This window comes from Trachinotus anak, unplaced genomic scaffold, assembly GCF_046630095.1.
Source record: "Trachinotus anak isolate AG129_WGS33_773 ecotype Australia unplaced genomic scaffold, CSIRO_AGI_Tana_v1 ptg000010l, whole genome shotgun sequence".
Lineage (NCBI taxonomy): Eukaryota > Metazoa > Chordata > Actinopteri > Carangiformes > Carangidae > Trachinotus > Trachinotus anak.
Genome location: NW_027273861.1, coordinates 22604797 through 22620142, shown reverse-complemented (window position 1 = coordinate 22620142; position 15346 = coordinate 22604797). Strand labels below are relative to the sequence as shown.

The 15346-nt window shown below is 42.9% G+C and overlaps 1 protein-coding gene across 1 annotated transcript; it reads left to right on the top strand.

The window, feature by feature from the left end:
• The first annotated feature begins 217 nt into the window (after positions 1-217).
• ivns1abpa (influenza virus NS1A binding protein a) lies at positions 218-14133 on the top strand. Its single transcript, XM_071486214.1, has 15 exons — positions 218-404; positions 5139-5427; positions 5653-5786; positions 6387-6556; positions 6678-6753; positions 6861-7034; positions 8348-8473; positions 10047-10157; positions 10755-10896; positions 11081-11305; positions 11590-11711; positions 11863-11989; positions 12110-12241; positions 12596-12769; positions 12920-14133. Exons 3-15 carry the CDS (start codon positions 5676-5678, stop codon positions 13180-13182), a joined length of 1953 nt encoding a protein of 650 aa, XP_071342315.1. The 5' UTR covers positions 218-404; positions 5139-5427; positions 5653-5675; the 3' UTR covers positions 13183-14133.
• Positions 14134-15346: the final 1213 nt, after the last annotated feature.

The following is a 15346-nucleotide window of genomic DNA, read 5'->3' as shown; positions in this document are numbered from 1 at the left end:
AATAACAAAAAGCAAAAGAAGTGATTTTGACATTTTTTTCCTCCCACTCTCCCATATAATGTATTTCATCATGATTTCACCCTGGGTGGATTTGGTCACTTCCAGTAGGCCAGGCGGGATAGGACCGCCCACTTTTGCTTGCGTCACAGGCGGCGTGGCAATAGCACAGCTTATGGTCGGGGCCGCGCTTCACGGCCGCCAACCCCCCCTCCCCTCCGGTCAGAGCCAGTAGAGACGAGACCCGGAGTGGACGTGCTTCTTCTACACAGCGGGAACAAACGCCTACTACTTACCGGACCAAGCCGTGCCTGTTAGCCGCGTTGCGTCTTTTCTTTAACCCGTAACCAACCAACTCTGAATTCGCATTAAATATGTCTAATATCATTTGTTGTCAAACGCCTCAGGTAAGATTTTTATTTTATTATTATTATTATTATTTTTTTATGCTATTTGATGTCTTTGTCAAGTCCCTGTTCGCTAACATGTGGAGAAATATGTTGAAATATATCTCTGGTAACTGTGCTGCCGTTGTTCTTCACTCGCATATTGATTTTGTGCTGAAAATAAACGGCAGTTAACCGGTGTCTTTGCTTAAATTGGGTGTTAACCGCTGGAAATGAACGTTACTGGCGCGAACAACGTCACACAAACCGCCACTTTCCGCATAACGTTACATTTAGAGTTGATAAACAACACGGGTATTTAGCTCACATTGCCGGCTAACGGAGGCTAATTCTCCAATTTGATATGAAGCGGACGAGAACCACAGAGTGTGTTCGCCGTGGTGATGAAGCCGGTGGGGCTTGCGTGTCTCATGGCTCCCTGTAGCAGCAGGTTTCCCCGCTACTGGGTTAACCACGCGTTAGCTTCCGAGCGCCTCCATCCCTCCTCAGGTTGCTAGCTGCTCGGCTCCAGCTACATACCTGCCTTGTTTCTAACGCTGACATATATTTGTATTGTCTGTAAGTAAAGCAGATTTTCTAGGAGGGGGGGGGTTCTAACTGACCCAGTTTCTGGTGGCGGGATGTATGTACAAGACTAGCTAAATGACTTCTGGCACACCGCCAGATATAATGGCCCCGGCACATTGCTCCATCAGAGGAGGAGGCAGGGGGATGAATGGCATTGCTTTGCAGCGAATAGACAAACACGGAATACTGGGTGTCCAATTGTAAGACTTGCCCACAGGGGGGGTAACGTAGCATGGGTACATCCTGTCCTTTACTCACCCTCCATTCAGTGCCATATTGTGTCAGAATTTATGGGGCTGTGACCGGTTTTGATATAAAATTGACGCCTCACTTTTTGCTGTCGACGCTGAGCATTATCGGCTGCGCTGTATCGATTGTCTAGTTAAAGAAAACTGTCTAGGCTCAAGTGCCTTAGGAAATAGTGTTTCCTGGTATGGCACTATCTGACCGACTGTGCTGTTCATCCGGTTGTGAATAGGCAACCACGTGGAAAATTCCCAAATAACACACTTGTATATTCATGATTTTATGAAAAGGAAAAAGAAATTAACACTCCCCTAACATCCTCACCATCTTAAGTGGTCATGTTTAGACATTTTTAATTTTTTACTTCATTGTCAGGTAAATTAGTTTTTGAATGTGGGGGGGCAGATTCTGATTCCTTAAAACGCATTTGTCTTCTTCCTCATTTTCATTGCAGTCTGTTGCGTTTGAGGTATATAGAGTGTCACTTCTGCTGCTGTTCTGATCAAGAGTGAGTTTTATTTGTGCCGTGTTTGCTGCCTCTCTTATATTTTTGTCACAATCTTATTAAAGCATGGTGTTCAAGACATATTAAATGGGAAGTGGTAAATTTCCATACAGGAAAACTGAGTGAAATATCTGGCAGTGCCTCTCCTCACCACTGGAGGGGTGTCAAACAAGCATTGATTGTTAAGGGTCAGACCTGCACTATTGTGCCTGACTAATCAGATGGAAAAATGGAGAGAGAAAATACATTCAGAGCTACCCTCTGTGACAAATTTGTGAACAATCTCACTCTTTCTCTTTCAGGCTTTGCTCTCCCTTCTTTGTTTCCTGATTGTCAAGCGCATGCTCGTAGATCCACATATCCAGCTCACAAAGTCTGCCTAGCAGTTTTGTGCACATTTAACATTTGCTCACTCATTCACTCACATGATCTAGGTAATTGTTTGTTCACCATTCTCAGTCTAGTTTTTAGTCATGAGGGTCCACACAAGTGACCAAAGGGGCAACATTTCCCCCAGAATGCAACAATTTAATACAGAGTCAGTGTGTGATATGCTTAAAAGAGCATTTTTCATGTAGCTGGACTTTATATCTGATTCCCTGTTTGCTGGTTCCCAGAGTAACATAGGAGATGGTGTACAATAGTCTTATCAATATACAGAAGATTATTTAATATTTATTTATTTAATATTCATATCTCAGCGGTGATTATGGTAGCAGCTCTGTATTAAAAAAAAAAAGAGGAGAAATGAGAGGGCAACAGGCAAGTGTGGTGGAACCATGTGGAGGAGTTCAGCATTTGAGCCTTCACAAGGAGTCTTATGCCAGATGTTGCATAATGACTTCGAACTGGGTCAGTGTTCCCTCCATCCACACACGGACAGGGTAAATTATAGCTTGCCATGCCAACATTGCTGAAAATACTGTTCAGTGCATTGCAAAAAACAATACATTATGAGATGTCTCATCATGCCCGCGCATTTACCCATGAAAATGTGTGGCACGCATCCCAGCAGTCTTATCTTGGTAGTTTTACCGCCTTTCACACATCTTTGCCAAACCCATAGCCATAGAGCAGCATGACACACTCGAATGTTCTGCGTGTGTTTAACTGTCATGCGCAGGTCTTTGGATAGAAAACTTTAAAAAGTCTGCTAATAGTGACTGGCAAATAGTGCAAGGTGCTTTTTCAGAGCAATGCAATAAATCTTTCATAGTTCATTTTATTCCTGCTCCCAGTTCGGAGTGACGCAGCTGCCAGCCTCTCCTTGTACACTGTCCTTTTTATTTTCTCTTCGCATTGTGCTGCCTGACAGTTGTCAAGAGGGGAAAAAAGAGTTAAATGCCAAGTGAGGCTAAGTAGTCCAATCGCAGCATAATTCCTCCTTTTTTCCTTCTGATACTTGACTTATGGTTACGAGCTCCCACTGAACAGTGTGACTTTGAGTTTAGTAGGTCACTGGATTTGAGTGTTTTTGTTATTTTGTCGATCTGGCTGTATACATGTATTTGTACTTTGTGAGTGATTTTAAATATTGGATAGATGATAGTTTCAGATGAGTGGTACACAGATCACCTTGCATAATGTTGTTTAATCTGGTACGGGGATATATAAAGCTAGCTTTTGGTGCCAAACTGGCATTGTGATTGGCTGCTGTTTATACAGATGATTTACTAAAATGGCATAGCTCATAGCAGCAGAAAATAACTTGCTGAATTCAGAGTGCGCTGATGTCTTACAATCCAAGGGTTCGTTTTGTCAGCTGAAAACAAATGTCAAAATATCACTAAATTACAAATATGCCTTTCACAAAATGGCCTCGGGTTTGCAAGAATGTGTTTGTATACCTTACCTCAAAACCATCTGTCTGTGGAGCAGACAGTTATTATTTCAGCAGCATACAAGGAGTCAACAGTTAGTCTGCTTCAATGTCAGTCTGGCTGTCGTTTACATTGTCTGTATTGTGGTAGCAAATAACTTTCTAACCTGAAGTCTACCCAATGGATTGTGCACATTGCAGCTGGGCATGAAACGGTTATAGCTAAATCTCCCACAAGATTAAAGAATCAGTTTAATAATGAAGTCTTTGTTTTATATTCTCCCCGAGTGCCTGACTAGGAGATTGTAAAATTCATACGCTGGTATCTGAAATATGACAGACAATAGAGTCAAGAACATTATAAGTGGTAATGTAGTAGTGGTATTAAATCAGCTTTTTTGAGTTATTGTACACAAGTTGGATACTTCATTTGCACAAAGCTAGGCTACCCAGGAAAGCCTTGCCACATGGTGTGTGGATACAGTTTCAGTGGGGCAGCTGCTGTGGTCTGTCTTGTCCTCTCTCCCCATCTGAGGTGGTGATAAAACAGTTGGAAATGCAGCTTAATTTATTTACGGAGCTTCAGACTGCAGATGGCATAATGGTGATGTGGTAAGGCCTGAAGTTACGTCAGTTATGTTGATTTTTTTTGAAGATCTTGTTGATACAAGTTAATTTTGTGCACTTTTGTTTGACTTAGTTTGGGCTGCCTTTAAGCTCTGTAGCTAGCGAAATCCAAACGCTTTAAATAGCAGAATGTAATATCTTGAGATGGTGAGATGTGGAATGATATCTATTGGATATGACGTGCAAGTGTGGGTGGAACTTCTGAGCCAGTGTTACATGGTATACGGAGTACTTAGGATTACCAATCAGAATTCATAGTGCTGCCATGCAGTTGCATAGAAAGCCAGACCATCACTCTATCTAACCAATTGACAGGCTTTGGAAACGCTGTCATAAATTGTTCCCTGCTGCGTTTTCCTTATAGGTCAATGAAAGGGTTTCTGTAGGGAGGAGCCAGCCAAAGGGGCTTGTCACATAAGATAGGGTTGGAGTGGCTTCAGAGAGAGTGGAGACAGAGCTGAAGGCATGAGACGGATTACACAGTCTTGCGTGGCCTGGTGGGACGTAGCAGCAGGTGTGGAGATTTGAAGCGCCTAATGGAGGGTGTTATAAAGGAGAAGTATCAAAGGCGTGGGCCTAGCTACGAGCATTGTACGGCTTTTGGTGTACAGCATACTGGAATAAAATGTTGAATTCCAGTTTCCTTACTGATCAGATGACGTCAGTGTATCGGGAATCAGATTGTCTCTTTGAATTTTGTATGCATGTGGGGCATATGGAAACTTTGAGGTCTACAGCATGTTTGACTTGTGAAAAGGACACTGAAAGAGAGGAAGAGGGAGGGCGGTGTTCTCATCCATCTTCCCATGCGCGAGGTCCCCTTGATTTACCACGTGGACCTGACTCATGCTAGCATTGCTTGAGTGCCAAGAATAGGCAGAATGAATTTTAAAATAAGCTGCTTGCCCTTTTTCAACCTGAAAGAATTAACAAAACTCGTGTCTCTTTTCTCCTTTTTTTTTCTCCCTAGGTTATAATGTATGACCAACACAGAATAAGTACAACTCTATAGCCAACGGGATCCCAAGGACTTGATTACAGTCGCTTCAAGCCTGATAGTTTGTCCGTGCGGCTGATCCCCCTCTCCTAACTGATCACACCAGTGTTGTCCACTGGCATTTCTTCCGACGACTTCCCATCCCTCTCCTTGGGTGAAGAAGACTTAGTTCCACTGTGATCTCAGTCTGCTTTGCCTACCTTTGGTTCCTGTTCTACTCTCAGCAGTGGTACTTCCCTGGATTTGCATTATTCTCTATTAGGTAAGGCCATGACTAATGCATAGGACAGACTATAATGCACAATGCACATTACAGGCACCTAATCCTAATCCTCTCTCTGGTCATCAATTAATAAAACCAGCTTTTACAATGTTGCACAGCTGAAAGCATGTTGGAGAGGGTGCAGTGGACAAGCGTGCTGGGTATTATTGCTTTACATATAAAAGCATATTTATTTATTTATTTATTTTAATCTTTTCTCTTCAGGCATACCATCAAAATTGACCAAGATGATTCCAAACGGTTATTTAATCTTTGAGGATGAGAGTTTCCTGGATTCTACCGTGGCCAAAATGAATGCTCTGAGAAAGAGTGGTCAGTTCTGTGATGTTAGACTGCAGGTAAGGTTTAATGGAAACGCACGCTGTGGCGCTTTTTCAGAGGAGCCACTGAGTCATTCTGTGAAAAGATGTGAGCAGCGAGGTTACCATAGACGATAAAATGTTTTAGAATATAAAACAGTTTGAGATGTGCAAGATGTCAGTGTAAGCTAAATTTGTCTGTTAAGTTAAAGAAATCAACAGCACAGTTCCCTGGGGCTGAGTGAATTCCAAGTGAATCATGCCAGACCTGGAAACTAGAAATGGACATGAGTATTCATGTTGGTGTTTTCTGTTGTTTCAGTAGCTCTCATATCTCATGTGTGAGAACCTGTTCCCACCATTTGTATGACAAATCCAAAAGACTAATGCCAATCAGGCATTATTTTAACTGTGGCGCAAGGGTATCTAACCACTAATAATTTTCAGCCCTGTTTATTGGAACTGCTGATTATTTTTCCTTTTAATGACACTCTCACTGATGCAAATCAATATCATGGGTTTCTTTGTCCCTAATAGACTAATATTATGTCAGTTATCCTCCTTTAAGAACGTGGATAATTTTTTTCTCTTCAACAACAAGTTTTTAAATGTTTGTCTTCTCTGTGCTCATTTGTCCAGGTGTGTGGTCATGAGCTGATGGCTCACCGTGCTGTTCTGGCTTGCTGCAGTCCCTACTTGTTTGAGATCTTTAATAGTGACATTGAGCCTCATGGAGTCTCGCATGTGACTTTTGAAGACTTGGACCCGGAGGCTGTGGAGATCTTGCTCAACTACGCCTATACCGCCCAGTTAGTAGCACATTTGGCCTTCGACCTTTTTGTCCCTGATCTTATCATTGCAAAATTCTGAATTTTTGAAAATGATTAACAACCTCTTTGTTTTTTTTTTCTATTTTTTTGTGCACAACAGACTAAAGGCAGACAAAGAGCTGGTCAAGGAAGTTTATTCTGCAGCAAAAAGGTTCAAGATGGAGCGAGTCAAACAGGTATGTTATTTGTTTGTCGCTAATCAAATCCAGTGAGTTTTAACTTGATCAGTCAAAATGCAGAAATGAAACATGTAATTTACTCCGACATCTCACACACTCCTCAGATCTGTGGCGACTACCTGCTGTCTAAGATGGATTCCCAGAACGCCATCTCCTTTCGTAACTTTGCCAGCTCTATGGGAGATGCCAGAGTTTTGGCCAAGGTGGACGCCTTTATCCAAGACCATCTACTGGAAGTGTCTGAACAGGAGGACTTCCTCAAACTTCCCCGCCTCAAGGTACTAGCTGAAATTCCTTAAAATCATTAATAGTCTGTTTAGAGTTGGAGCCATACTCTAATCCTGAAGCTACAAGGCCACTGGTTGCTGGGAGTGGTCTATTCTAGTCCCTCTTTGCTCTAGCCTGTGTTGGAGGTCTTGGGTTGAATAACAAATACTGGATTAAGCTTTGTATTTATACCTTTCTGGCTTTGACATGAGATTAACAACACTTAGTATGAAGATGTGCCCCTTATAGATTTCACTACTGCTAAAACCAGCTGAGAGTGTATTAAGGGCAGGAGGCTTAAACATATGCAATAGTAAGGCGTAGAGTAGGCGGGTTACATAGTGTATAGGTTTTTGTTCAACGTGAGGATGACACTGGGTACAAGGTGAACTCTCTAAGGCTGTTCACCTGGAGTCGTGTCGGGTTGGAATGCAAACATTTACTGTTGGGCCTCTATTGCGCTTTACCCTGATTTAGGATTTTACATGAGCTGGGAGCAGTGCTGAAATTATAAGTTGAATGAATCTATGATTTATTCATTTGACAATGAAATACTTTATCTTTTAAATACCGAACTTTAGTCAATTACAGCTTCTCAAATGTTAGGATGTCCTGTTTTGTCACTGAAGATATAACTTTGGATCTACACTCTGACACTTGGTTTTTATTTTGGACACCTAAAGATACCAAATGAACAAGTGTTTATGTAAAAAAAATTCCTATTTATAAATCATTTGTTCGTTGCAGTCCTAGTTTGTAGGGAAAATCCAATGGTTAAGTGAACCACAAACTTGTTAAATGGCCTGCATTGATCATTACGTGAAACATCAATGACTGAGAGCGATTTGGCCCATTAGGTAATTGCTGGAGTGCCCCTGGGACATTTAAAGAAACAAAAGGAAGCAATTAAGTTTGTTTTAAGACAGGACTTTTTTTTTTTTTGTTTGTTTTTTATAAAATCAACCCCAGCCTATGATTTGGCATAATTCACACCAGTCCCTTTCTTTTGCGACATTTAAAATACATTTAATCCAGTAATTAATCTAATAATTTAATTTATGGCTTACATTTTGCATCAGGATCTTACTAGTTAGAATTTTCCCCAAGCAACTTAATGACAGTAAGGTGAATCCTATCACTGTAATAAGATTAAGCAATTATATAGGTACAAAGTAATGAATGAAGTGCTCCTAAGGCTCAGGTAAATTATTAATCAAGTTTTCCTATGAGCAGTAAATGTCATGGTACTGATTTCCTCAGTTCTGCATTCAATTCTGTTCCTGTTGTGTATGACTCTAACTCCTGTTTCTAACTATGTTTACAGTTAGAAGTAATGCTAGAAGACAACCTGACCCTGCCCAGCAATGGCAAGCTCTACTCAAAGGTGCTCAACTGGGTGCAGCGTAGCCTTTGGGAGAATGGAGACCAACTGGAACGACTGATGGAGGAGGTCAGTACTAGGCATGCAACTCTCAGGTCAATCTTGGATACTAACCTGCCCCGTCCCCTCCTTCTGACTCCTGTTTTTGACAGTAAGAAGCCACTAAGGGGGGCTGAAATAGAAATAGCATGCCATTGTCATGCTGCTATGTCAGGACTGTTCTTTTTTCCCTGTGATTTGTTGAGGTTTTTGCAGTAAGAAACTCTGTACCCCTGACCCATACTACACATTAGAGGTGAGCCAAAAAGAGCTGCTGCTTGCTCTTGTTTTTTGTTTCCACTGTTCTCTTTTGGGTATGTGGTTGGTTTACATACAACCCCATCTGAGTATTACAGTGCTCTTCTCCTCTGAAACACAAAAACACAGGTTCTCAAAGGTCTGACCCTTGATTCTGCTGTCTCACTGCCACTTTACTATCTGAACAGGTGCGTGTTTGTTGCTCCAGCACTAACAGGCACTCCTCCCCATTGATTTATCTCTCCTGTAGGTTTATTAGCAGCAGCAGGAGACCAGACTGAGGAGCCAGGACTGAGCCACCAGGGTAATGAGTCAGAGAAAAGAGAGGGAGGAGAGGAGCACTACTGCCTCTCAGCAGCCCCTCTTTGCAGCCAACACTGTGCTCCCATCTGTCCATGCCAGACATACAGATGCATCCCATTTCTGCATTTTAAAAGAAAACATTTCTCACAAACCATTAGTAACAAATACATCCATAGAATGTCCCTGTGCGGCACATAACAGCACATGCTAATACAGGCCTATTTATCCACTGTTACGTACAAGAACCAATCAAATTAGGCACTGGACAGAAAACAGCATTGCACATGAGTTTGGTGATTTGTTTAGAAAAAATGATTTAATTAGATGACAAATTATTAACCTCCCAGGTAAAATTATTTTACCTGGGAGGTTATTTAATACAACCTCTCACATTAAAAAAAATTACAGGAGCCTTTTGGGTTTTTTTTTTTTCCTTTTTTGCCCTGAAATCTTCCCATGAGATGAACAACCAACTTCAACCAAGTTTTGCTTTTATTTCTTGTTGGATTTAATCGTGAAACCTGGATGTAATCTATAATGTTCAAGCATTAGCTTGATGGTTATTGCAACAATACTACTGTCTTAAGTCACCTGGATTTGACTGCCTATTGTGGCTGCCAACACAATGACCAACTTCTTCAGCTAGAGGACTGGTTTCCAAGCAGCAGAGGGGGAAAGAGGGCCACATGTAGCCCCTCACCCTCCTCCTCTTCTTTCTTCACAGAAGATTTTTCCAGATGCAGCCTTTAATTCATCACCAGCTCCCTCTTTTTTTTTTAGATGCAAATGAAGAAGAGTCACTGTCAGATGCCTTCTTGAGCTCAAACACTTAACCCACTCTATGCAGTGGTACGGCATGTGTCTTTTTAAAGGAAGCTTTGCACTCAAGAGACTGAACATCCAGGCCGTCGTCCCCTTCCCCCTCCTTCTCTTCACAGCACTGCCACCCCTCCTTTTCCCCTTCTCCCCCCTTATGCTGGGGCTCTCAGTTTGTTGCCATGGAGACAGCCACATAGGTGTGTTGTTCCTGTTTGTCTTACAGGTGCAAACGCTGTACTACTCACCTGACCATAAACTGGTGGATGGAGGGCTGGTGATTGAGGGGCACAGTGAGGTGTTTGGTGGCGAGGAGGACCACCTTCAGTTTGTGCAGGTACTCAACAGCAGCTTGTGCCTGGCTTCACTGTAATGAAGTCTCTACCACATTGTGCTTGGCAGTGTGTAGCTTTACTGTACAGCTTGTGCCTGGCCATGCATAAAAATACTACACAACCTGTGCCTGGCTTGACGTAGATATGGCTCATTTAATACCACAGTGCAGCCACAATGTAAAAACTAATGTCAGGAGATTAGTAAGAAATGAGCTATGATGCCTGGCTGGCTGTGCTGTTGAGCACATATTAAAACCACATTTAGATTTTTAAGATAATCTCAACCAGTTGAGCTTGGGCAGTGATGGCTCTGTCTGCTTTTTTTTTTTTTTTTTTTAACCCTCTACAGTATTTTGAGTTGGGACTGAACTGTGTGCTGTTAGATCTGATTGTTGCGTGGTCTGAGACTGTAGTTTGCAGTGCTGTGTTGTTGGCTTGAGATTTCAGTACAAACTGGGGCAGGATTAATGCAGGCATTATGTCATGTCTACATGAGACCAGATGGATCAAAGCATAAGTTGGGTATGATTAGGTGGTGTTGGCCATGAGTGGGCCAGTGGTGCAAGCTTGGCTTCTGTAGCTGCACTGTGCTCTTGCAGAAGAAACCCGTACGAGAGAGCACCCAGAGACAGATGAGCTGCAGCTCCTCAGGAAGCCTGTCGCCCTCCAACCAAGCAGCAAACGCCCCAAAACAGACCGCCAGGAGAGAGTGGAAGTACATTGCCTCTGAGAAGACCACAAGTAAGTGTTTATGAATTACATGTGCTCTTTGTGCACAAGTCTCACAGATGCTGCAGAATAAGAAATAGGTGAGATTAAATCCAAAAGTCTGATGACTTCAACACTAAACAACTTTACTTGAAAGGACATAGCATCTTTTAAATCTAATTTCCAAGGGACTAATAATCTTGAATCTTCTCTCCAGACAACACCTACCTATGTCTGGCTGTGCTGGACAGCGTGCTGTGTGTGATCTTCTTGCATGGTCGCAACAGCCCTCAGACCTCTCCCTCTGCCACCCCCTGTCTGATGAAGAGCCTCAGCTTCGAGGCCCAGCCTGAGGAGCTGGAGGAGCAGCCGCTCTCTCCCATGCATTATGCTCGCTCTGGCCTGGGCACCGCAGCCCTGAATGGAAGACTCATTGCTGCAGGTTGGTACTACAACAGGATTTAAATAAACAGTTTGGTACTGTGCAAGGTATATAGTTGGTAGAGCTAAATGGAGGCTGGTGTTTAGATACTCTTTACAGCTACATGCTTCTCTCTTGGTATTTGGTGACAAAATGACCTTGTGTAGCCTGAGTACCATCAATAGATCAATGGGCTCAAACCTCTTTAGTAAGACTGACAATTTTGAAGGTTTAAATATTGGTAGAAAAAAAAGTGCAAGAGAAATGTAGTAACTTGATCCTGGTCCACCTGTCTGATCTTGCAGGAGGCTACAACAGAGAGGAGTGTCTTAGGACTGTGGAGTGTTATGACCCCACAGAGGACCGCTGGACCTTCATCGCTCCCATGCGGACTCCAAGGGCTCGCTTCCAGATGGCTGTACTCATGGTACAACTCCCCATTCATCTTTATCTCAAAGTTATTGACTCAACAATTAAATGACACTTTGAATATTGGCCTAGAATCTCACCCAGTCCATGTTCAAACAGTGTCATGTTTATGTATCCCCTCATGACTCATCCATTTGTACCTCTCACAGGGTCAACTGTACGTGATTGGAGGTTCAAATGGACATTCTGATGAGCTGAGCTGTGGGGAGTCGTACGACCCACATACTGATGAGTGGGCTCAAGTGCCAGAGCTGAGGACAAATCGCTGCAATGCAGGTCAGTCCTTTCTGCAAGGATTAATTAACTGACTGTTGCACAGAATGGTCTCTAGGATAAATGAGGTGGCCTCATAAGTACTAACCTAGTTTAGCTCACCCCTGTCTTCTCTGTTTAAAGGTGTCTGCTCCTTGAACAACAAACTCTATGTTGTGGGAGGGTCGGACCCCTGCGGGCAGAAGGGCCTGAAGAACTGTGATGCTTTTGACCCTGTGACCAAAACCTGGTCCAACTGTGCCTCCCTTAACATCAGTACGTGTCCACACAGTCCCACATAAACCCAGCACCACATTTCATTCAGTTTGATAAGCATAACATTGATTTTTGGAAGGGCTAACTTTTTTGGGGTGGATCTTGTATTGTTCACTTTGGGAAACTGAATTGCTGGGGTCAAGAGAGCAATATGTTCAGGACTGAGACTACAAGTAGGATGAGAAGTCATCAGAGATCAGCCTGTGGTCTTGTTACCAGCTACAACAGTGTGTTTTATAAATCTGTGGACAGATTTTGTGACCAATGAGACCGCCACCCCATGAGTACTTAGTAGTCATTTGAAGCCCGAGGAGGATTGAAAAGTTGTATACATGAAGTATTTCTTTTTCCCAGGGAGGCACCAGGCAGCAGTGTGTGAGATGGATGGCTTCATGTATGCGATTGGGGGGGCAGAGTCATGGAACTGCCTGAACACTGTGGAACGCTACAACCCTGATAACAACACTTGGACCCTGATAGCCCCCATGAATGTCGCTCGCAGGGGAGCCGGCGTTGCTGTCCATGCAGGTAAGCCCATGAACCAAACACGGGGTGGAGACTGAGGCGTTGACCAGCGGCAGCCTTTGTGGATATTGTGTATGTGGTAGAACAACGGTGACAAACGTTCATGCTGACAGGAGAAGCAGTTCTGATGTTGACGTCTCTCACTCTGTCCAGGCAAACTGTTTGTCGTTGGCGGCTTCGATGGCTCTCATGCGCTCCGCTGTGTGGAGATGTATGACCCCGCCCGCAACGAGTGGAGAATGCTGGGTAGCATGACAACTTCACGCAGCAACGCAGGGGTGGCCATGCTGGGCGAAACCATCTACGCCGTGGGCGGCTTTGACGGGAACGAGTTCCTCAACACAGTGGAGGTGTACAACCCCGAGACGGACGAGTGGAACGACTGTGCCAAGGCCCTGTCTCCCCTCTTTGACTAAAGAGGGGGAAGACAGGGAGGTGGGGGGGAGGAAGGAGGGGAGGGAAGGGGTTGGGGAGTTTCACAGTGCTTCACCTTTTTCCAAACTAACAGGCTTAGTGACGTAATCGTGTTTCGTGACGTTCCGTGTGTGTATGAGCGGATATGTGTGGGTGGGGATGGGGGGGATGTTGGGGTGAGGGGTCTTCAGTGAAGACTGGCTTATATTTGGTGGGGGGGGGGGGTTGTTGCCCAAAGCAACATGACGCCTTTGCATATTGCATACAATGTTTTTTTTCGTGCTGTATATATTTTGTTTCTTCCTCATTTTTTGTCATATGCCAACATTTAATACACATTTAGTGCTTTTCTTTTTCTCTTAGAGTTGAAAGGTTTGTCGCTTTCATTGAGGGTTTTCAGATGAGCTTTCTACTGTTGGTCACTTGGAAGGTGGCAGTATGGAGTGGTGACGTTTGACTTTTGAAAGTTAAAAGTTTATTTAAGAATATTTCTGTTGTGGAAGATGTAATTTTGCTCACATATTTAAAGGTCAGTGGTTTGAAGCCTTACTCAGAGTGAGAGTTGATAAACACCCGTCATGGCTTTTTGTGTCATTTTAAACAAGCTGGATTGCTTTTTGAATCTCAAATGATGGCCTTTTTTATATTTTTTATACACTGCTGATTTACCAATAAAATAAAAGTAGTAGCAGACAGCTTAAGTCAATGAATCTAACCAGTGCCGGTTTTAGTTCATTTTTATTTTGTGCACGCACAACCATGCTTCTGCTAACCAAACTTTTGTTATTGTGATTTTAACTAATTGATGTATGTAGAGATGCAGTTTACTGAAGATCCGTTTTCTTTTGTGTTTTAAAGTGTCAGGCATTGGCAGATTCTTCTGGAAGGAATGTTAGAGCAAGTAAAGTATCACATTTGTAACATTTCTTAATTAATAAATCATTTAAATCTGATTTTTGTCTTCAGTGAAACGACTGCTCTTCTTTCTAAATGTGTGTAAGTTTGTGTGTGTGATGTTGGGCAGTAACATGGTCAAACTGCTCAGAAAACTATTAAAACTTAATATTTAGGGTTGTAGATTTTTTTCTTTTTTTTTTTTTTTTTTCCAAGGCACTTTTAAGGAAGAGGTGCCTGGTTGTGGTTGTAGTTTATGCTTTAGCATTTTTAAGAATTACAACAGGAGTCAAGAAGCCTTGACTAAATGTCAACAGCTGATTTTAATTACCCCCAGATTTAGACTTTATTGCCACCTCGTCTCCCCCTGGCTCTACTCTTGGAGTTGAGAAATTACTGTGGTCATTGCTGTCTATGCTTTCATTGCCACCATTTTCCTCAGGGACTATCACACTAAGCCAGGTTTTTTTCTGCTCCTCTAAGTGTCTTTTAGGGGAGATTATACTAAGCTGGCCAACAGACCTCAGCAGGAAGCAGCAGTGGCGACGACAGTCACTCTGGGCTGCGAGTGTTGAACGAGGACCAGCTGAGCTGGCCTCATCTGCATGACCTCAGAAATCACTGACTGCCAGTCACTATTGGTTAAATCCCTAATGGTGCTCATTCACAAGTTAGTCTCTGATAATCTCTGCTGACACACCTGACAGCTGCAGCAAAAAAAAAGTCAGTGCACAGGTCACATGCAACTGCAAGTAGGGACCAAATGCTTGGACAGTGACAAGCCCGCCATTTTTGCTTGGCCATACACACGCATGCGAATTGGGAACATTTACTTCCTTCTGATTTATACAACTCGTTAACATTAAAACAAAGAAGTGGTAACAACAAAAAGAAAAGCAGTTCACACAACACATGAAACCATACTCAGGCAAAAGGAGATAAAAACTCAGCAGGTCAGTCTTACTCTGGAAATTTCCATTACATCAGGAGTCAAGGATAAATGCTGTTTCACATTAGCCAGGCACTTGATTACACAGTATCAGAAGAGAGAAAGTGTCGCTCTGGGTCAGTGGTTTAGGACATTGAAAATTCACTGCACACCTTTTATAAATGGTTGGGAGGATATTACTAAGACTGAAACACTTACGAGGTAGGGGACACACTACAGTACATCTGTAATCTGCAGCCCAGCATTATAACTGAACAAAATGTTCAATGACAGCTGTGTCTGAGTCCAACTCTGCAATTTATTAATGAGACAGGAAGTTCACT

Bases quoted from the DNA above. Each gene is read 5' to 3' on its own strand.
- ivns1abpa (XM_071486214.1), top strand. From the start codon at position 5,676: ATGATTCCAAACGGTTATTTAATCTTTGAGGATGAGAGTTTCCTGGAT. The intron at 6,557-6,677 runs GTTAGTAGCACA...TGTGCACAACAG, and splicing joins AACTACGCCTATACCGCCCA to ACTAAAGGCAGACAAAGAGC. The intron at 6,754-6,860 runs GTATGTTATTTG...CACACTCCTCAG, and splicing joins AGATGGAGCGAGTCAAACAG to ATCTGTGGCGACTACCTGCT.